The sequence below is a fragment of the Vigna unguiculata genome, chromosome 10 (genome assembly GCF_037176805.1).
Source record: "Vigna unguiculata cultivar grain cowpea cultivar isolate G323 ecotype 2 chromosome 10, ASM3717680v1, whole genome shotgun sequence".
NCBI lineage: Eukaryota > Viridiplantae > Streptophyta > Magnoliopsida > Fabales > Fabaceae > Vigna > Vigna unguiculata.
In genome coordinates, this window is record NC_140801.1 from 43923761 (window position 1) to 43946302 (window position 22542).

The 22542-nt window shown below is 33.5% G+C and overlaps 1 protein-coding gene and 1 pseudogene across 3 annotated transcripts; both read left to right on the plus strand.

Moving 5' to 3' along the window:
* Positions 1-571: 571 nt before the first annotated feature.
* LOC146883291 (uncharacterized) lies at positions 572-7900 on the plus strand (annotated as a pseudogene). The gene is made up of 7 exons (XR_014984948.1): positions 572-971; positions 1696-1839; positions 1944-2015; positions 2497-3981; positions 4088-4496; positions 5874-6072; positions 7481-7900. The product of XR_014984948.1 is annotated as an uncharacterized LOC146883291 (transcript).
* A 3213-nt stretch (positions 7901-11113) lies between these two features.
* LOC146883292 (uncharacterized) lies at positions 11114-16078 on the plus strand. 2 transcript variants are annotated; one of them, XM_085667950.1, is made up of 3 exons: positions 11114-11556; positions 12818-13194; positions 13290-15244. In XM_085667950.1, the coding sequence occupies exons 2-3, from the start codon at positions 12828-12830 to the stop codon at positions 15038-15040; spliced, it is 2118 nt and encodes a 705-aa protein (XP_085524076.1). In that variant the 5' UTR covers positions 11114-11556; positions 12818-12827; the 3' UTR covers positions 15041-15244. The 2 variants fall into 2 exon arrangements, with proteins under 2 accessions (XP_085524076.1, XP_085524077.1); XM_085667951.1 differs by lacking the exon at positions 11114-11556 and having other exon boundaries at positions 11579-13194; positions 13290-14990; positions 15097-16078.
* Positions 16079-22542: the final 6464 nt, after the last annotated feature.

Consider the following 22542-nt stretch of genomic DNA (forward strand, 5'->3'; position numbering starts at 1 on the left):
ATAAACATATGTCTATAATTCATTCATAGTTAATTGATTAAAGGAATCAAACCACACTCACTTTTCTGAATTAAGAAATTTGAATGTCTATAATTTGAATTCTAAAACAAGTGAACACAAGTACAACGATAAGAAATGAATGAATTTAACATAACTTTGTTTTTCATTCAGTTTGAAGCAAAAATAAAATATCAACAAAATTTACGAGCAACGTGCATTCTACCCATGCCTGGTGATGTTAAATCAAAATCCACAGTAAAAGATGTGGAAAGAGCAACGTTTTGATGAAGGTAAGGAACGAACTTGCTGGAAGGGGCAAAAGGTCTGAGTCAACACTGTTCTTTCTCATAGAGATTCCACATGCAATGCACACCACACATTTTCTCTATCTTTCCACAATATGGACCCCCTTCGACCAATTCTATCATAATTCTTGTGGAAAAACCGAGTCTTTAGACTTTGAAAAAGGTTAAGAAGAATTTTGAAAGGATGTTTGGAATGGGCACTGATATATATATATGCATTCCAACCAAATGCCGATTGCATTATAATAAGAAATAGACATTTGAATATGAATGAATGAATTATGAGAAAGTGTGTTTGCAGTTTGGTGCTTATGGCCTTCTGTATGATGCCTGAGCTAGCATCTCCCACCATCCCTCCTTCTTCCGTCAATCAGGAACGACAGGCTTTGCTCAACACCGGTTGGTGGAATGATTACCGTAATATCTCAGACCATTGTGATTGGGATGATATCTCTTGCAATGAAGCTGGAACTGTTACTGTTATTTTCAGAGGGAAGATTCCTTCATCAAAAGAATTCCTTTGGATTCAGAAGTTGAACGTCACTGCCTTCCCCAATTTAGTCGCTTTGTTTCTAATTGGAATGGGTCTTAGAGGAAGCATCCCCACAGCAATAGGCTCACTTACAAACCTTACTTATCTTGACCTCTCCGACAATCATCTCCAAGGTAAGTTGTTGCAATTCTATTGATTGCATTATCCCTTACAAGTTCTGTCAATGGTGAATCTAACTATCTCTTTCTTCCTATCGTCTAACTGCAGGTTCAATGCCACCCCAACTTGGCAACTTGACACAATTGCAGACACTATCTCTTTCTAATAATTTTCTAACAGGTTCAATCCCATCTACATTTGGTCATTTGAAGAATTTGAACACTCTTTATCTTGATTCAAACAAACTTGAAGGTAACATACAAACATTCTTACAAATTCTTTCAATTGGAGAATCTAACTGCCCCTTTCTTCTTCATCTCATCTAACTGCAGGTTCAATACCACCTCAACTTGGTAACTTGACACAACTGCAGACACTATCTCTTCATAATAATTTTCTAGCAGGTTCAATCCCATCTACATTTGGTCATCTGAAGAGTTTGAACACTCTTTTTCTTGATTCAAACAAATTGGAAGTACCATACAATTATATTGCTCACCTAATTTACTTATCTCTTTCTTGTTAACAAGCGATGTAACCATCTTTTTCTTCCTCTCATCCAATTGTAGGTTCAATACCACCGGAACTTGGTAACTTAAAACAATTGCAATATCTTTATCTTGAATCAAACAAACTTCAAGGTAACATGCAACTATATTTCTCACATTTCTCACCCAATTTAATCATCTCTTTCTTGTAGAATGTAACTATCTCTTTCTTCTTCTGATCCAATAATAGGTTCAATACCACCGCAACTTGGTAACTTGTCACAATTAAAAGAGTTATCTCTCTCTAGGAATTCTCTAGCAGGTTTTATCCCATCTACATTGGGTCAATTGATCGATTTGCGATTTCTCTTTCTTGATGCAAACAAACTTCAAGGTAACATGCGACTATATTTCTCACATTTCTCACCTAATTTAATCATCTCTTTCTTGTCAACAACAGAATCTAACTATCTCTTTCTTCTTCTGATCCAATAATAGGTTCAATACCACCGCAACTTGGTAACTTGTCACAATTAAGAGAGTTATCTCTCTCTAGGAATTCTCTAGCAGGTTTTATCCCATCTACATTGGGTCAATTGCCATATTTGCTATTTCTCTATCTTGATTCAAACAAACTTGAAGGTAGGATGCCTATATAATTCAGGAATTTGAAAAAATTATAGAAATTGTATATCTCAATTTACTCAAAGTTTCAATTCATTATACCTATATATATCAATTGCATTATGCATATAAAATCGTGTAAATGGAAGAATTTGAGCCATCTCTTTCATGCTTTGACCTACTGTAGGTTCAATACCACTACAACTTGCTAATTCCACACATTTGCTGGAATTAATTCTCTCTAATAATTCGCTAACGGGTTCAGTCCCGTCTACTTTTGGTCAACTCATGTTCTTGGAAGCTCTTTATCTGGATTCAAACAAACTTGAAGGTAACATTATAATTCTCACGTAACGTTACTCATTTCTTTCTTGACAATATTGGAGAATCTGAATGTCTCTTTCCTGCCCATGTAATTTACTCACAGGTTCAATTCCATATACTTTGGGTCAATTAGAGAACTTGAAGCTTTTCTTCCTTCAATATAACCAAATTACTGGTCCTATACCAGAAGAATTTGGAAATTTAAAAGTTTTAAAAAGTTTACATCTCTCAAATAATTCCATCAACGGTTCAATTCCTTCTACTTTAGGTAGGTTGGTGAGTTTGGTATACCTCTACCTTGATTCTAATCAAATACAAGGCCACATACCCGAAGAATTAGGATATCTAACCAAATTAGAAGTTTTGCAACTTTCTCATAATAAGATTTCAGGCTTATTACCTCCAAGACTTTTGCAAATGGAAAAAATGTCCTCTTTATATCTCTCGTCAAATCGGTTATGTGGTTCAATCCCATTAAAAACCATGAAATGTCCGTATGATACAATAGTTGATTTGAGTCATAACTTATTTAATGGAAGCATAACCTCTCAAATTGGTTGCATAACTGACCTTATTCTGAGTCATAATTTTCTTGTTGGGGAGATTCCATTTTTTTTTAGAAGAAGCTTCATACTTAGTCGATTGGATCTTAGTTATAATAATTTCTCAGGAAAAGTACACAAGGAACTTGCTAGTCTATCATACATAAACCTTTCATACAATTCCTTTGATTTCTCACAAGACCTTGACTCAAAATCAAACCTACCAGATTACTGTTATTTCCAGGAAGACTCATTAATCAATGATCACCACATGCCTAATTTCACATACTGCGACTTGCTCCACCAAGCAAATCCTCAAACTAGGAAAAGTAAGCTTGTGATCATGTTAATTGTTCTTCCTATCATTTTCTTCATTCTTTTATTACTCCTTTCAATATTATATTTCTCAAGATGTAAGCCTAAGAAAAAGTGTGAAGGAATAGCAACAAAGAATGGAGACTTGTTTTCTATATGGAATTATGATGGTAAAATTGCATTTGAGGATATCATTGAAGCAACTGAAGACTTTGACCTCAAGTACTGTATTGGGACAGGCGGATATGGCAGTGTCTATAGAGCACAATTGCCGAGTGGTAACGTTGTGGCATTAAAAAAACTCCATCGAATGGAATCTCAAAATCCATCTTTCGACAGAAGTTTTCGCAATGAGGTGAAGATGTTAACACAAATTCGTCATAGAAACATTGTAAAGCTTCATGGATTTTGCCTCCACAATCAATGCATGTTTCTTATCTATCAATATATGGAAAGAGGTAGTTTATTTTATATTTTGAATAATGAGGTGGAAGCTAAGGAGCTGAATTGGAGTAAGAGGGTAAATGTGATTAAAGGGATGGCACAAGCTTTATCTTACATGCATCATGATTGTACCACACCAATTGTTCATCGAGATGTAACAAGTAGTAATGTTCTATTAAACTCACAATTAGAGGCTTGTGTCTCAGACTTTGGCACAGCTAGACTCCTTGATCCTGATTCTTCAAATCAAACCTTGGTAGTTGGGACTTATGGCTACATTGCCCCAGGTGAAAGTCATTTTCTGTTACAAAAACTGCAATATTTTTTATAAATGGCGTAATAATATATTTTGATAGGTTGAGTTAACTTTGTTTGTTTCTTTGTCAACAACAGAGCTTGCTTATACATTAAGAGTGACAGAAAAATGTGATGTTTATAGTTTTGGGGTGGTGACTATGGAAACATTAATGGGAAAACATCCAGGAGAGCTAATCTCATCTTTATCAAAATCAACCACTCAAAATATGTTATTGAAAGATGTCTTGGATTCACGTCTTCCTCTTCCTCTTCGGAAAGATGCTCAAGATATATATATTGTGGTAAATGTAGCATTATCATGTTTGTGCTCTAAACCAAACTTGAGGCCATCAATGCAACAAGTGACTGAGAAACTCTCTGGTTTCAAATTCCTATTAGATTTGCCTTTCCAGGAAGTTTTTATCCATCAAGTGATGAGCCAAGATATATTTCATCTTTCATCCAATTTTCAAGAATGAAGTCTAGTGAGCCAAAGTCAAGGGAAGTAACAATCTTTTGCATATTTAGACAAGTAAGAATTTATCCTTCATTGAGTGCAAAAAATTTAGGTCATTTTGCTTTTCTAGTTTACATTAACAACTTCATTGCCAATTTGACTTACCTTTATTTGTTTATAGTGTGACTAATCATGTGATCATTTACATTTCTCATAATAAGATTTCAGGTTTAATACATCCAAAACTATTGCAATGGGCACAATACATGGAAAGAGATAGTTTATTTTATATTTTAATCCTTCAATTGATGAGTTCATACATAGGTTACCTTTCATCGAATTGTCAAGAATGAACTCTAATGAGTAGTAGTTAATGGATGTGATAAGACATTGCATATCAAGAACAAATAAGAAATTTTCCTTACTTGAATGCAACAAAATGCATTTTTGTATTTTTGAGTTTATATATCTTCCCCTATTGGTTTACCTTTGTTTCTTTATAGCATGAAATTTTTATGATCTTGTAGAGAGTGCAATTATCTATCTCCTAATAACTAATCAAGCTACACACTAATGTAAATATAAAATAATTCACCATAAACTCTAAGTTCACCTTTATGTTAATTAGAAATTGAAGTAGACTAATTTATATATTACGACAAAGTTGATGATTCATTTTGACCGGTTACTAAATTGAATATAATATATTTTAAAATTGTATTCTAGTGATGATTAGCATTAATAAATGTTGAAAAGCACTCCACCATTTTCATTACTTTTTGAATATCATTATAATTTTTCATTGTACAAATTTTCTTGTCGTAGTTGCCTGTCTTAAAAGGTGTCAAAATGGTTCAAATCCATGAGTCGATCTAAATCATTCGTTAGAGTTGGGTTAAGTTGAAAAAAATATAATTTGTTTGAATATGGTCAAACAGAACCTAACTTACTTAGTTTGTAGGTTAAACTAGTTTATGTCAAGTTGTAGGTATGTTGATATTGTAGAAAACAAAGAAATATATGAAGAACGAGATTGTATATTAGTGAGTATATATAAAATGTTATAAGAGGTGTGTTATATATGCACACAAAACTAACCCTATAAGCCACAAATAAATGGGCATAAAACATAGGCCTATGTATGCTAACATCCCCCTCAAACTCACAATGTTATGGCTAAATGTATTGTTTTGATTGCACTATCACACTGTTCATTTGTTGAGCGAGAAGTCAAAATCTCAACTTGGTACCTGATAATGTTAATTTTTACCATTATCCAAGCTATATTTTATTAGCAAAATCATCTCTTCCAAAGCTTTTAACCTACTTAATCCTCAATTTTACCTTACTTTTGTAAATAAATACATTTTGGGTTACATTGATCTAAATATACCACTAATCCCCATTTTTTGTGTCTATTTATAGATTGGAAGCTTTGTTCCAAAAGTCTCAAAAAATGAGTAACCCGAAACAGCAAGGAGAAGTGCAAAAATGTCAACAGGAAGTGCCTGGCGACACAAAGCCAGTGCCAGGCGCAAGAGGCCGCCAGCGCTGGGTGCCAGACAAGCGCCAGCCAGGCACCACTGCCGCTCACCACCTGGCGGAAGCTTCTCACCACCGGGCGGTAGATGAAAACTTTGGCTATTGTTTTGCAGCTAGCGCCTGGCGATGAGAAGCTTCCGCCAGGCGCCAGTCTCGCTGATGTGGCAAGTTGGCCCTTTTTCTTCTATTTTCGCGAAGGGAAACTTATCTTGGACACTTTGGAGCTCGAGCAACACATTTTGAAGCGCTTGGAGGTCTGCTAGGGCTAGTGGGAACTACCCTTTCTTCCTCTTTGTAACTCTTCCCTCTTCTACTTCCATTTTGTAAGCTTGAACTCTCCATGACAATGGAGAGTTAAACCCATTTTTGTTGGGGTTAGATGTAGCCACTGAACTTTCATGTATTTTTGAATGGTTTGAATATATATATGCTTTTTCCATTGATTGCTAGTATCTTTGTTTATGTATTTAAAGCTTGCTTTGTTTTAACCATTCATTGCATGATATTTGGGTCATTAGGTATTGGAAATATCTCTTGAAACCTAGAATTGGAACAAGATACCTAATGGAACTTGTATCTAGGAATGGAACTTGACCCATTAGTTGTCTTAAACCCTAATTTGTAAAGCGGGTTTGTTTATTTAGGGACTCAAGGAATTGGCTCTAAATAAAGAAACCTAGGCTCATTCAACTAAAGGATTAGGGTTTGAGTAGACTTGTGGGTTGACATTAGTAATTAATGGAGAAGAGTTTTCTTGTTTAATTTACATGAGAGTGAAGTAGGTGAAGTCTAACTCCAACAATATCAATCCATTGCATTTCTAGTCTTTACCATTTTCTAGAGTCTTCAAATATCCAAGTTCAATTTTACTTGTTTATGAAATATTTAATTTCTTGCATACAAAAACCCAACTTATGTATTTATTCATAGTTTAAATTAGTCACTAATTACGCAATTATTTAGTATATACGAGTCTCTTGGGAAACGATATCCCGGTCTTACCGGTTATTACTTGCGCGACTTGGTACACTTGCCAAAGTCTTAACAATACCCGAATTTTTAAAAGCCTCAAATTGGTCCCCTTTTTTGTTAAAACGTCTCAAGTTTGTCCTTTCTGTTAAGTTTGGGTTGGCACTGTTAGAGAGAGTGTCACGTGTCAATTCTTGGATTTTTTGACTCTTTTATTTATTTTTGAATTTACTTTTGAATTTTTTTCAAAAAATCAAAAAAATTGTCACATGTCAAGCTATCATCGTGTCACGTGGCAGTGACAAAGTGATGTGACAGTGACAATGACACTATGAATGGCTTGTAATGCCATTTGGGTTAACTAATACTTTTGCCTCTTTCCAGAATTTAATGAATGGGATCTTCAAGGAATACTTAAGAAAATTTGTGTTGGTTTTTTTTTTTATGATATTCTGGTCTTCAATACTACATGGAATGATCACTTATATCATTTGGAGCTGGTTTTGGGAATTTTGTTGCAGCTTAAAGCCAATTTGATGAAGGCTCAAAACTATATAAAGCTCCAGGCCGATAAAAAGAGAAGAGAGTTTCAACTGCACATTGGAGATCTCGCATTAGTCAAATTGCAGTCCCACAAACAACATTCAGTAGCTCTTAGAAATAATCAAAAATTAGGCATGCGTTTCTTTGGACCATTTGAAATGGTGGAGAAAATAGGTCCAGTTGCTTATAAGTTGAGGCTTCCTGATACAGCCAGAATTCATCTTGTTTTCCACATCTCCTTACTTAAAAAGTTTGAAGGGACTCACTCCCAACAATATATACCATTACCTTTGACCACCAATGAATTTGGACCAATATTAAGTCCTATGAAAGTGTTGCAGCAAAGAGTTATAAAGCATAATGATGCTGATATACAACAGGTGTGGCAATCAACTTAAGCCAATGTAGGTACTTGGGAAGACTTTGAGGAATTTCATAATACTTATCCTCAATTCAACCTTGAGGGCAAGGTTGAGGTTAAAGGGAAGGGTATTGCTACAAGAAAAAAGAAAATAACAGAAAAGATAGTGGAAGGAAGGGGCCTAGTGGAAGTGGAGCTGCATGACAAGGCATTGAGGAGAAGCACACGTGAACGAAAGGAAAACATGTATTAAAAGGAATTCATTTAGTGAGAGAGGCACGTGTCTGGTATGCAATCCTCTCTGCTAATTGTTTATGCTCCTTCTCTGCTCATTTTCTCTCTCTCTCTCTCTCTCTCTCTATTCTAAACCAATTATGTTACTCATTTCATCATTCCCTTTCTTTAAGTATCCACATTGAATGTCAGGAATTCCATTACTTGTGGGTTCGTTATGTTTTACATTTTTAATTCCTTGTAAACCAAACTCCATCATTTCAAATTTTGTTCGCAATTCCATTCCACTGATCCATTGGGTTTTTACTTCATATGATATTTCAGTGTTACTTTGGTCCTACTTGTTACAAAAATTGTTAACAGAAATCCATCATAAAAAAATATCGTAAAGCCTTATAACTTTTTCCTCCGAAAAGAGTACATGTTTCTTGTTTATCGACACATTGAAAGAGGAAGTCTATTTTATATTTTAAATAATGATGTGGAAGCTCAAGAGCTGAATAGGAATAAGAGGGGAAATGTCTTTAAAAGGATCACACAAACTTTATCTTACATGCATCGTCATATTATATTGAGATGTAACAAATAGTAATATTGTATTGAACTCACAATTATATTTTTGTGTGTCAAATTTTGGCACGACCAGACTCTTTGATCCGTTTCTTCAAATCCCTAGAAAAGCTACGTCAAATACAATAATGTAAAACTTGAAATCAAGCAAATAAAGTCTATCAATAAAACTAGTATTGACCTGTCTGTGCGTGTACATGTTTTCTTTCATATAAATACGTAAGTTATAAAAGAAAACTCGAAAAGAGTAAGGTACACTAATACAAAGTATAAAACATTCTATGATGATGGTAGTTAACTGTCATAAGTAATGCAATAACATTTTTGTAATAAACTTCAATTTATTTCACGTGAGATTATGAAAGTCATAACAAGTATATAGGAAAACGATAGAATGACACCCCATTTTGACCACTTTCATTACCACCTTACGTGGCAACAGAATTTACATTTAAATTTTTTTTTTGTTAACTGAAAAATTAAATTGGCAGAAGGGAACGTGGTTCTCCGCAGACGCGCGTGTGCTCACTGCCTTCTCCAAATTTCCCCAACACCACCAGACCGCGCATTTGTTTTTTCTTTTTTCAAAACTCCTCACACTCCTCTGCGCTCCTTCTTCTTCCCGCACACACACAGACCCGCACCACACACACCTCTTCTCCACGTTTCCCCACCGCTCTCCACCGCTTCTCCACTCTCCCCAAAACCCCTCCCAGTGAGAAACCCTAACCCTCTCCCTCTCCCGCTCCTGCTCCGTCTCACACCAGCGGAACCATTTTGCTTTTTTGAAAACGACTGTCCTGTACCGCTACACCGCTCGATTTCCCTTCCCCGCACAACACATACACGAAACCGGCATCCAAGTGAACCCCAAACATTGCTGGAGGTTTTTGGAATTTATCGTGTAACCCAGTGAAATCTAAGCTGTAACCCAGGAAAGACTTTTTGGACAAATTACGTATAGGAATTTTTTAACCAAATAATAATCCCTGGGCATTGGTGGACCTCAGTTTGTTTCCCCCTTGGATGGCACACAATATTTTATTTCTTATACTCAGTGCATTTGTTATAAGTGAACCCCAAACATTGCTGGAGCTTTTTGGAATTTATCGTGCAACCCAGTGAAATCTAAGCTGTAACCCAGGAAAGACTTTTTGAAGAAATAGTTTGGAATTATTATTGTGTCCAATGTTTTGAATTACAAGTTTTTTATGACCTAATATATGAAGAATGTTGTTTACAAAATTATATTTTTTGTTGTTGGTAATGACAGGGTGGTACTTAATGACAAATTCATTTGTTTGTGTTAATTTCAGTATACAATTGTGTGACAAATGCTGCTCCACTGAAACTATATTAATCTGTTACAATGTGTTTGTCCAAAAAGTCAATCCTGGGTTACAGCTTAGATTTCACTGGGTTGCACGATAAATTCCAAAAAGCTCCAGCAATGTTTGGGATTCACTTATAACAAATGCACTGAGTATAAGAAATAAAATATTGTGTGCCATCCAAGGGGGAAACAAACTGGGGTCCACCAATGCCCAGGGATTATTATTTGGTTAAAAAATTCCTACACGTAATTTGTCCAAAAAGTCTTTCCTGGGTTACAGCTTAGATTTCACTGGGTTGCACGATAAATTCCAAAAAGCTCCAGCAATGTTTGGGGTTCACTTATAACAAATGCACTGAGTATAAGAAATAAAATATTGTGTGCCATCCAAGGGGGAAACAAACTGGGGTCCACCAATGCCCAGGGATTATTATTTGGTTAAAAAATTCCTACACGTAATTTGTCCAAAAAGTCTTTCCTGGGTTACAGCTTAGATTTCACTGGGTTGCACGATAAATTCCAAAAACCTCCAGCAATGTTTGGGGTTCACTTGGATGCCGGTTTCGTGTCTGTGTTGTGCGGGGAAGGGAAATCGAGCGGTGTAGCGGTACAGGACAGTCGTTTTCAAAAAAGCAAAATGGTTCCGCTGGTGTGAGACGGAGCGGGAGCGGGAGAGGGAGAGGGTTAGGGTTTCTCGCTGGGAGGGGTTTTGGGGAGAGTGGAGAAGCGGTGGAGAGCGGTGGGGAAACGTGGAGAAGAGGTGTGTGTGGTGCGGGTCTGTGTGTGTGCGGGAAGAAGAAGGAGCGCAGAGGAGTGTGAGGAGTTTTGAAAAAAGAAAAAACAAATGCGCGGTCTGGTGGTGTTGGGGAAATTTGGAGAAGGCAGTGAGCACACGCGCGTCTGCGGAGAACCACGTTCCCTTCTGCCAATTTAATTTTTCAGTTAACAAAAAAAAAATTTAAATGTAAATTCTGTTGCCACATAAGGTGGTAATGAAAGTGGTCAAAATGGGATGTCATTCTATCGTTTTCCCAAGTATATATTATGTTTGTCTATACTATAAAACCATGGTAATAGGTTACTTAATATGCTCAATTGAATCTCCACTGACATAGTAAGTGTTTTCAATTTTCGCAATTTTTTTCAAACTCTCATCTCTAACAAAACATTTTCTCTCTTTAAACCCTTTTATCACATTCCCGGAGGAGTCATTCAGTGAGGGAGGGAAGATTCAAGACCGAACAACATTCCAACTCCATTCTCTATCCTCTTCCCACGACATTTGTGCCTCCAATTCGCCGATGAAGTGCGACGTCGTCATCGTTGCCATCACCGTCGGTGGTGGTGGCGATTCCTCACCACTCATTCTTGACGATCACCTCGCCAACGACGACGAGCACGATCGATACTCATCCAAGGAGCGCGACTGGCGTGTCCGCTTCTTCTTGAACGACGAGCCTAGGGTTTGGCCTCACAGCTCAAGGATCTCCCTGTTTTTCACCTTCTTTCTTCTCGTCGTTCGTGTAGTCTTCGTATTCACAATCTTCAATAAACTAGTGAGTCGTTTCTACCCGCGTTTTAATGTTTACTAACAATGCATTGCATCCATTTTCATCTTTGGTGTGTGGAAAACGAAATTTCTCATTTGTATTTTTCACTGTCATTTGAAATTGAATTAGATTACCTTCGAATTTGTCTGTGGAACTAATTTTACTTTGATGCTTGCTGACATATCTTTAGAGTTGCTATCTAGAGCTTGTTCATGACATGAAGGTTGTGTTATTGCTTTTGTCTGTAAATGCAGTTATGTGGATTCTCTTTTGAAAATCTTTTATGCTAAAGAAGCTTCGTAATGGACCAACTACACATCCTTCACAGTAAAAAGCAAAAAATCATAACCACTTTCAAGCCCAAGCTATACCAATTCCTTCTATCAACAATCTTAATAACAAGAATAACAACCATAAACTTCACTAAGAGCCATATATGTCAATATAAGTAACAAAACCTTCCAAAGATACCCACACTAATTATGTTTCTTGGACAACCCTGACAAACATTCAAGGACAATATTTTTTCTTTAACTAAAAGGGAAAATTATCGATAGATATCGAATGAAAATACATGTTAAAATACGTTTTGAGTCCTTGTAAAATTCTTAAAGTATTAAATAGTCCCTGTTCTGGTATGGAAAAAATGCCTTACGAAAACACTATTCTGGTTGTGTACTTATAGAATTAGATTGTTATATATTTGAACATTAGAAATTTCGTGTTTTTCCAACAAAGAAGCACGCTAGCTTAGAAGGATAGTAATATCTGATGCTTTATTTAGAACTCGCAAAAGTTGAAAAACTTGTTTCACAGTGATTTATTTATCCGTGACTATAAATTAGAGTTTCTTAATTAATACTTTAATTTATCTACATTGAATTTCATGTGTATTTTGTTATTCCTCTTGCGTACATTTTGCTCTAATCAGTTCTTGGAATTCTTGGCCAACGAATCCAAAAACCATTAATGTATAATTGATTAGACAGATAACTAAACCAACCTGTGAATACATTGATAAATTCATGGGTACTGCCGTCCGGATTTTAAACATCACATTCCATTTTATAAAATAACCTTTACTTCAACCAATCATATCATAATTCTTTCGGGAAAAAAAAAGTCTTTGAACTTTCATTTTCCTCACCACAAAAAAAATGTCACTACTACATATACCGACCCTTAAATCTTATGGCAAATGTATCATTACAACAAATTTAATTGATAAGTCAATGAATCAATCAATTATGGCAAATTGTTTTTGCAGTTTACTAGTTATGACCTTGTATATGATGGGTGAGCTATCATCTGTGTTTGGTGCCACCATCCCTTCTTCCATCAATCAGGAACGCGAGGCTTTGCTCAACAGCTGTTGGTGGAATGATTACCGTAATATCTCAGACCATTGTGATTGGGTGAGTATCGATTGCAATGAAGCTGGAAGTGTTACTGCTATTGACAGTTGGTACATGAAGACTCCTTCATCACCAGAATTGCTTTGGATAGATAAGTTGAACTTCACTGCCTTCCCCAATTTAGTCACTCTGTATCTAACTGGAATGGGTCTTAGAGGAAGCATCCCCACAGCAATAGGCTCACTTACAAACCTTACTTATATTGACCTGTCCAAAAATATTCTCCAAGGTAAGTTGTTGTAGTTCTCTTTATTGCATTATTCCTTATAAATTCTGTCAATGGGAGAATTTTATTATCTCTTTCTTCCTATCATCCAATTGCAGGTTCAATACCACCAGAATTTGGTAACTTGACACAATTGCAGACGCTATCTTTCTTTCATAATTCTCTATCGGGTTCAATCCCATCTACATTGGGTCAATTGATGAATTTGAAATTTATGTATCTTGATTCAAACAAACTTGAAGGTAGGATTCCCACGGAATTTGGGAATTTGACAAAATTAGTCAAATTATATCTCTCAGATAATTTACTCACAGGTTCAATTCCCCCAAATTTGGGTCAATTAGAAAGCTTGACATACTTCTTTTTTCAATCCAACCAAATTACTGGTCCAATACCAGTAGAATTTGGAAATTTAAAAAGCTTACAAAGGTTATATCTCTCAAATAATTCTCTCAATGGTTCAATCCCTCCTACTTTAGGTCGTTTGGAGAATTTGGTACATCTCTTTCTTGATTCTAACCAAATAGAAGGCTATATACCTGAAGAATTAGGGAATTTGTTCCAATTAGAAGTTTTGAGACTTAATCATAATAAGATTTCGGGTTTAATACCTGCAAAACTTTTTCAAATGGACAAAATGTTCTCCTTATATCTCTCATCAAATCAGTTATGCGGTTCAATCCCATTTGAAACCATGAAATGTCCTTACGCTACAATAGTTGATTTGAGCCATAACTTGTTTAATGGAAGCATAACTTCCCAAATTGGTTGTGTCAATGACCTTAGTCTCAGTCACAATTTTCTTGTTGGTGAGATTCCATTTCCTTTTAGAAGGAGTTCCGTGCTTACGCGATTGGATCTTAGTTATAATAATCTCTCGGGTAAATTATACAAGGAACTTGCTAGTCTATCATATATAAATCTTTCATACAATTCATTTGACTTCTCACAAGATCTTGATTCAAAATCAGGGGTACCAGATTACTGCTATTTCAAGGAAGACTCATTAATTAATGATCACCACATGCCCAATTTCTCATACTGCCATTTGCTCAACCAAACAAATCCTCAAACTAGGAAAAGTAAGCCCATGATCATGTTAATTCTTCTTCCTATCATTTTCTTCATTCTTTTATTACTCCTTTCAATATTATATTTCTCAAGATGTAAGCCTAAGAAAAAGTGTGAAGGAATAGCAACAAAGAATGGAAACTTGTTTTCTATATGGAACTATGATGGTAAAATTGCATTTGAGGATATCATTGAAGCAACCGAAGACTTTGACCTCAAGTACTGTATTGGGACAGGAGCATATGGCAGTGTTTATAGAGCACAATTACCCAGTGGAAATATTGTTGCGCTAAAAAAGCTCCACCGTGTGGAATCTCAAAATCCATCATTTGAAAGAAGTTTTCAGAATGAGGTGAAGATGTTAATAAAAATTCGTCATAAAAATATCGTAAAGCTTCATGGCTATTGCCTCCACAATCGATGCATGTTTCTAGTCTATCAATACATGGAAAGAGGTAGTTTATTTTATATTTTGAATAACGAAGTGGAAGCTAAGGAATTGAATTGGTATAAGAGGGTGAATGTGATTAAAGGGATGGCAGAGGCTTTATCCTACATGCATCATGATTGTATCCCACCAATTGTTCATCGAGACGTAACAAGTAGCAATGTTCTATTAAACTCACAATTAGAGGCTCATGTCTCAGACTTTGGAACAGCTAGACTCCTTGATCCTGATTCCTCAAATCAAACCTTGGCAATTGGCACATGTGGCTACATTGCTCCAGGTGAATGTTATTGTCTATTACAAGATCACAATATTTTTATCAATTTCTAGAATTGATATGATAATATATTTTGATAAGTTAACTTTATCTTTTTTGTCCGCAACAGAACTTGCTTATACAATGAGTGTGACAGAAAAGTGTGATGTTTATAGTTTTGGGGTGGTGATTTTGGAAACATTAATGGGAAAACATCCTGGAGAGCTATTTGCATCATTATTTAACCCAACTACTCAAAGTATGTTGTTGAAAGATCTCTTGGATTCACGTCTTCCTCTTCCTCTTCAAAAAGATGCTAAAGACATACATCTTGTGGTAAATGTAGCATTATCATGTTTGTGCTCCAAACCAGACTTAAGGCCATCAATGCAACAAGTGGTTAAGAAACTCTCTAGTTTGAAAATACCATTTTATTTGCCTCTCCATGAAGTTTTTATCCATCAATTGATGAGCCAAGAAATAGGTCTTGTTTCATCTGAGTTTCATGAATATACTGAGCCATAGGGAAGGGAATTACATGTAATCAAGTTTCCTAATGCAACAAAGGGAGGGGAAGTTACCATTATTTGTTCAGTGTGATTCATCATACGATCAAGATCAAGTGGAAAATGAATATATTTACTTAATTTGCCTCCACCAAGGCCATTGCAGTGACCTTCCTCTAGTCACCAATGGTGAGCAGACCACCATAGGGTGGCTCGTCGGCGTTGCTGGTCGCCACTGAAGCTATTGTCGGAGTTTCTTCAGGCATTTTAATTAAATGGACAAAAGGGTTTTCCATTGTAGATATGGTTAGGGTCTCGGCTTTCAAGCAATTTCAATATGAGAAGCTTCTATTTAAACATTACGAAAAGAAAGAGAAAATAAATTAAACAAAAAAAGAAGAAGAAGCATGCAATGGTGATTGAAGACGATGGGATTGAAGTGATGTGTCGGGTTGTGGATGCTATGTGGGGCTCCTGGCGATTATTTGGAGAATGGAGGTTGAAGATGGAAATAGGATTTATGTAGTGAATGGGCTGAATGGTTTGTGTGTCAAAGTATAGATGGAGAAGAATGATGAATCGAAGTGCTATGATGTTATACAAAATTTAACACATTGAACACTCTTTGGACTAAATTCATTGCTTTAAGAAGTATTTTTGTGGAGAGAGTAATTCTTTTTTTTTTTTTTTGTATAATTGATTGACAAAAATATATTTAATCTTTAAAATGATGGTAGACCACTTTATAGATTTTGATTGAGATGATAAATGATTTGTTTTTCATTTTGGTTAAATTTTAAATTGAAAATAATATTTTTTTTAATTTTAATTTATTGATGATTAACATTATTTAATCTTAAAAATCACACGACGATTTTTTTTTTCAATTTTTCATTATAAATAGTTATAATTTTTCATAGATTTTTCATTTATACCATCTAGCCTATCCTTGTGTTTGGACATATGATTCACCAATACTTCAATTTAAGTTATGTATTTATGTCCGATATATATTTGTGTTCGTTATTATAAGATATTTTATCAATATTTATCAATGAAATATCTAATTTATGAGATTGTAGTGACATATATATATTTATTATTTTTTTTAAGAATTATTGTACATTATTCAATATCATATATCATAATATCATATTATTTTCAAAATAAACATTGACATATCAGATATGTGTTATATCTGATATACATATCGGATACGTGTCATCTCTAATATACGCATTATATAGTATCATCCGATATACGTATCGTATTGTATTATTGTGGACACAATTTCATAACCTTTAAATAGGTTGAATTTAAGCTAAGATAATCTCTTTCCAAATAGTTCATTTTTCAAATATTTTTCTTAGACAAGGCAATTCAAATTTATTGAATCATATTTTTCTTATTTGAATAAAATATATTTTAATTTCGATTAAATTCAAAATAATATTTAGATATTAACAAATTATTAATAATTCAAGAATATTAGTATTGATGATATATTTTAATTAATCTTTCTTTATATTATTTTTCATTAAAATCTCATTTATAGTTTTTTCTATTGAAATTGACAAACTTTTTCTTGATTGTCGATATTATTTTCAATTAATATATAATTTAATTATTTAGTCTAAGATCAATTAGCTATTGATATAAAAATAATAATAATTAAAGACATCGACAAAAGAAAAACACGATAGATGTCAATGAAAACAAATCTAATCTTCCAACTTTGACCAAAAAAATTGTCTAATATAGAGAAAGAAATAACAGTAATTGGAAACAATAAAACAGAATTCCAGTAATGTAAATAAAAATAATTCTTATTAACATCAATAAAAAAAACCTAGTCTACATCGGTCGAAAGATAGTCCACCCACTGTTGGCCAAGAAAATTGTAACTAACGCTGATAAAAAATAACTTCGGCATGTAGTGTCCAGAAAATACATATAATTGATGTTGGCTGAAAAGGACTTTGAATAAAATCACATGAAAAAAATTGAAAAAAAAAAAACTTGTTTGACTTCACTCGAAAGACATTGATAATGTGGATCAAAGAAAACTCTGCCTAACATTGGTTGAAAACTAACTCTGGTGTAACATCAAAAATAAAATAACCTTGGTAGTGTTGATCCAAAAATAAATTAAATTTACTTTAGTTTAGTTTAAAAGAAACCTTCGTGGATACTAGGAAAAAAGTGTTGAGATAGACACTCAAACCTTATTCAAATCAATAATGTGTCGGTCTTAGTTAAGTAGACCTTGTCTCAACAAAAATTAAGTTGATGAGATAATATAAAAAGAAATGATAAGAATTTAAGGATATGAAGAAACTCAATTTCTTACGTTTTTTTTTTTTGTGAAATTTTAAATTCTTTAATTTTACTTTCATGAAATTTTAGACTTTCAATTTATTTTAAAATTTTCTATATACATATTATATAAGAAAATTCTTAAATAATAACTAATTAATTAGAGATTAATGTAAACCATTTCGTAATCAAAATCTCATATTACATATAGAAATATTCAAATTTTCCATTTAGTCAGTTAGCTAGTCTTTTATTAATAACTTTAGTTTTTCCACTCTCTTTTGTATATCCAGTATTATAAAAGACATTCCCCTATAATGATAATCTTGAGTTGATCAATAAAAGTTTTATGCAAAGTTTGATTTTTCTTAGTGCGAGTCATACACACTAACATGGTATTAGATTAGGAATTTCTCTCCTTGCTTCTACATCCTTCTTTGCGATCAAGCATGGCTCAATTCAACCAACACAACACAACACCAGATCATCTTATCATCTCACCTCTATTAATAGAGACCAATTCTAGAAACCTAAGAACAAGGAAAGATTTATCAAGGACACTCTTCCTTGTCTTCCGCTCAACAATCCTCTCCATGACGTTTGGTGGCGATCCAACTCAATGGTCATATCCTGGCTGATACGTTCGATGGTGCCCTCCATCAAGCATTATTGGATGACACTACGTTGGAAATTCGGAACGATCTTAAGGAAAGATTTTCCCATTTCGATAAGTTTCGTGTAGCGGATCTTCAATATCAAATCAAAAATTATAAACTAGGTAAGTCCACCGTTTCTCAATACTACACAAAATTAAAAATCTTATGGAAAGAAATCAAGCTATACCGTTGCGTTTTGGCTAGTACTTACTCCATGCCTTGCTCATGTGACCTCCGTTCTAGATTGCACATCTTAGTAGTTAATGTTTAGTGATCAACTTATAAACTAATTCATTGATAACTAAATTTTAGAGATCAATTATAACTTTTTATTAATAATAATGACTATTTTAAAAATCAATAATTTTTTATTTCGTAAATTGGTATCTAAATTGGTCACCTTAGTGAATAAAAATTTTGTATCACTAAAATTGATTATTAAGGGAGAATTTTCTTGTAGTAAAACATGTTTTGTCATAAAACATTCACTACAAAAAACAAGTAGAATTATCGATGGACAAAATTTATCGATAATCATAGAAATTTGTCAATAAATTACAAGAAAATTTTGGACCCAATTACTAACGAATTTATCGCCAAATTTTACAAAAATTGAATTTTCAACGAATTAAACTATAGATTTTTAAAAATTTCAATTACCAACAAATTAAAAAAAAATCCATTATCAACAAATTTTAAAAAATCCATTTCTAATGAATTTATTAACAAATTTTTAAAATAAATTTAATTACTAACGAATTTATCGAAATATACGACTATAATATGATCAATGCAAAAATTTTGACATTAATTTTATTAATAAAATTTATAGACGAAAATACTCATTAATAATAAATATTATAAATTATTGATAAATTTTATCAACATATTTACTATCTAACATATAATTTTGTCAGTAATAAAAATTTTAATTTATCAAAGAATATCATCAAAAATATTATCAACTTATATTTTTGTTTGTAATTAAAATTATAAAATATGTATATAAAATCGATTAGTAAATTTCATTTCCCTGACAAATTTGTATTCTTTTTGTTTGTAATTTTGCACTTTCTAATTGTCAATAAAATAAATTACCCTCTCTAAATTTCTTATCAGTGACGAAACTTCCTTAATAAAAGTATTTCTTTTTAATTTTAATATATTTTACTTTTTAAATTTGTATATTCACTGATAAATAATTTTTTACATCAATAAAACAATTTTATTTGAAGATCTCTATTACTCATCCAAACACACGTGTGTGCTAAAAATAACTTGATGTATGCTAAAATATTGAATAGAAACTAATACAAAACGTTGATGTGAAACTTTAAAATATTCACTTAAATTGATTTGTTTTTAGTGAACTTCGAATCAACCCATACCAATCTAAAATAGCTAAAATTTTTAAAAGAAAAGATGAAGAAATCTTGTTTAAGTTAGAATAAATATGTTTTTAATTTCAAGCAGTAGGTTTTGATTTTGGTTCTTTCAATTTAGATTTCTTTTATATCTTTCAAAAATTGAAAATTATTAATTTGATCTCCTTTTAGAATGCTTATTTATTTGTTTAACGAGAAGATAAGTGATCATTCTAACCGATATCTATTTATGAAATGATGTGAACATTTGTAATAACTACATAATTCTTTGATGACAAAATAGTGTAAAAGTATATTTTTACATCTGGTTTGGATACAATCCAAAGACCATACAAATAATACCATCAATGAATCATCACCAAACAACTTAAAGAACTAATTGGAATTGAAAATTGAATTAAAAACCAACTTCTCTAGTACGAAAATGAAATGTCCTTTTCTAATTTCATAAGTGTCTTTTTACACTCAACTTTTTGTACAGGTAGTACTGCAACGGCTTTTCAAGTGTATTTTTACATGAAATCTGGTTTGGACACAATCCAAAGGCCATACAAATATTTTCATCACCATGAATCATCACCAAACAACTTAAAGAACTAATTGGAATTGAAGATTGAAAGAAAACCCAACTTTTCTGGTTCGAGAATCAAATGTCATTTTGTAATTCCATAAGTGTCTTTTTACACTCAACTTTTTGTACAGACAGTACTGCAACTGCTTTAAAAGTTTACTAATACAATCAAAAATAGCACAATTGCCTTCCTAAAATTAAGTATATTGATGGTTAGATTACCATCAAATCATGAATAAATCTGTCAATGTACAAACTACATATTAACTCCAACAAATGATTCAACAATATATAGAATTGTGCCAACATAAGTGGCTTTTTCAATGACACTTTTAGTTCTAAGACTGCATAACACATTGCAAGTTAAATAACATATTTCAATGTATCAGTTTCTATTTCATCCAAGTTTCCAAAATACATATACAATGAGTACATTCATTATCCTTCGTTTACCTCAATCTAACTATCCCTATCTAAAATTATCTCAAAAATCATGTTATGGCATTCTAACTTCTACATTTATAGCAGCTATTTCTTCAACAGCAGATCGTAGTGCTGAATAACTTCATCGTGTTGGACATTATCTTCATGTAAAACCCAATCACAAACGAATTTCTACCTAATTAAACAATCACTTCAAGTGAAGAAAAATCATTCTACAATGGAATCAAAGCCATACATTCAACCAATAAGCATTTCGGAACTAAACGCGTTCAAACAAGGGTTTTGGACGATAACCTACCGGCCAAATGTTCGTTGTGTGAATGGCCTTTAATAAACCAACAACTACGCCAACAAGAGTGCGCCCAAGCAATACACCGAACGGTACCCACCACTTTCCGCCGAACCCGCCGCCTCCAACAACCCAAATCACTCTCGAGAACTCCGCTATCCGCTTCCATTGCTACCCACAACACCAACCTTTATGGAAGAATAACCTTTTGGGGAAGAAAAAACTCTTGCGGACCAAATACCTCTGTGTTTGTGTGACCTGCTCGAAGAATAAACTTGCGGAAAAGGAGAAGGACGAGGGACAACGAACCAACGCACTATGCTTTTTTAAAATGTTTCTCTAATTCACCGCGCGTGCAGATGACACAAAATTATCTAAGACACCGCCTCCAATTACTGTTTCATTTAAAAATATTAAAATATTGCATGTCACTTAGACGAATAAAAATTGGATAAAAAAACTGAGGCATTTAATCATTATCCTTTTGGAATGGATAATGATAGAATTTGATTACTTCTTTCACAACTATACGTGGCTATGACTTGTTAATTGTTTTTTTTAATTTTTAATGGAATTTCACGTTGGCAGTGTTTGAAAAGTAGAAAGGATTTAAAGATCCATGAGGCTGAAACTCGTCTTTAACTACGTTCGTTTTCTCGAACTAGTCTTCCTCTTCTTCGACCTTGTGTACACTTCTTGAATCGCTGTTGTTGGTGCGCAATATATTTTGGTTGTTAAAGCGTTCTTCTTTAACTCAACCGCTGATGTTCCTCTTCAACTTGTGATCTTCTTCTTAACCTGTGTTGTTCGTCTCCAAGCCCTATTATTCTAAAAACTCTTCTTCTTCATTTTCTTATTCTTCGTCGTAATGACGTGGGTTTACTCATTGAACGAAAGCTCTGTTGGTTCGTCCTCTGTATCCATTGGTGTGGAAAGGAGCCATTTTTGCTGTAATTTGTATGGGAGTGGAGGTAGTAGTGACGTTAGTTAGTGGCTTTTGTCTTCGTCGTCAAAGCTAATCGAGGTTGCTTATTAGAAAGCTTCTTGGTCGGAAGTTATATTTAAGTTTCTGTCTTCTTATTTTGGTTAGGGTTTTGTTTGTCATCTTATTTTTTGTTTTTGACCCTTTTTGTGGATTTTTTTATCGCATTGGCATTGAATGTGGAGAACATATTTTGTGACTGCATTGTGTTTTTGACGTTTACATGAAGTGTGCATACTTGACTTCATTACTTATTTTTGAATAGGGATGACTTTCAGTTGTTGGCCTGTTAAAATTAAAATAGAAAAATACTAAATTTTCAATTGTGATATTAAAATTATATAAATGTGTAACATAATTTTATTTTATTTTTAAATATTTATACGTAATTTAAAATAATAATTCAGTAATTTAATACGTGAAAATA

Bases quoted from the DNA above. Each gene is read 5' to 3' on its own strand.
- LOC146883292 (XM_085667951.1), top strand. From the start codon at position 12,708: ATGTCACTACTACATATACCGACCCTTAAATCTTATGGCAAATGTATC. The intron at 13,195-13,289 runs GTAAGTTGTTGT...ATCCAATTGCAG, and splicing joins GTCCAAAAATATTCTCCAAG to GTTCAATACCACCAGAATTT. The intron at 14,991-15,096 runs GTGAATGTTATT...TGTCCGCAACAG, and splicing joins ATGTGGCTACATTGCTCCAG to AACTTGCTTATACAATGAGT.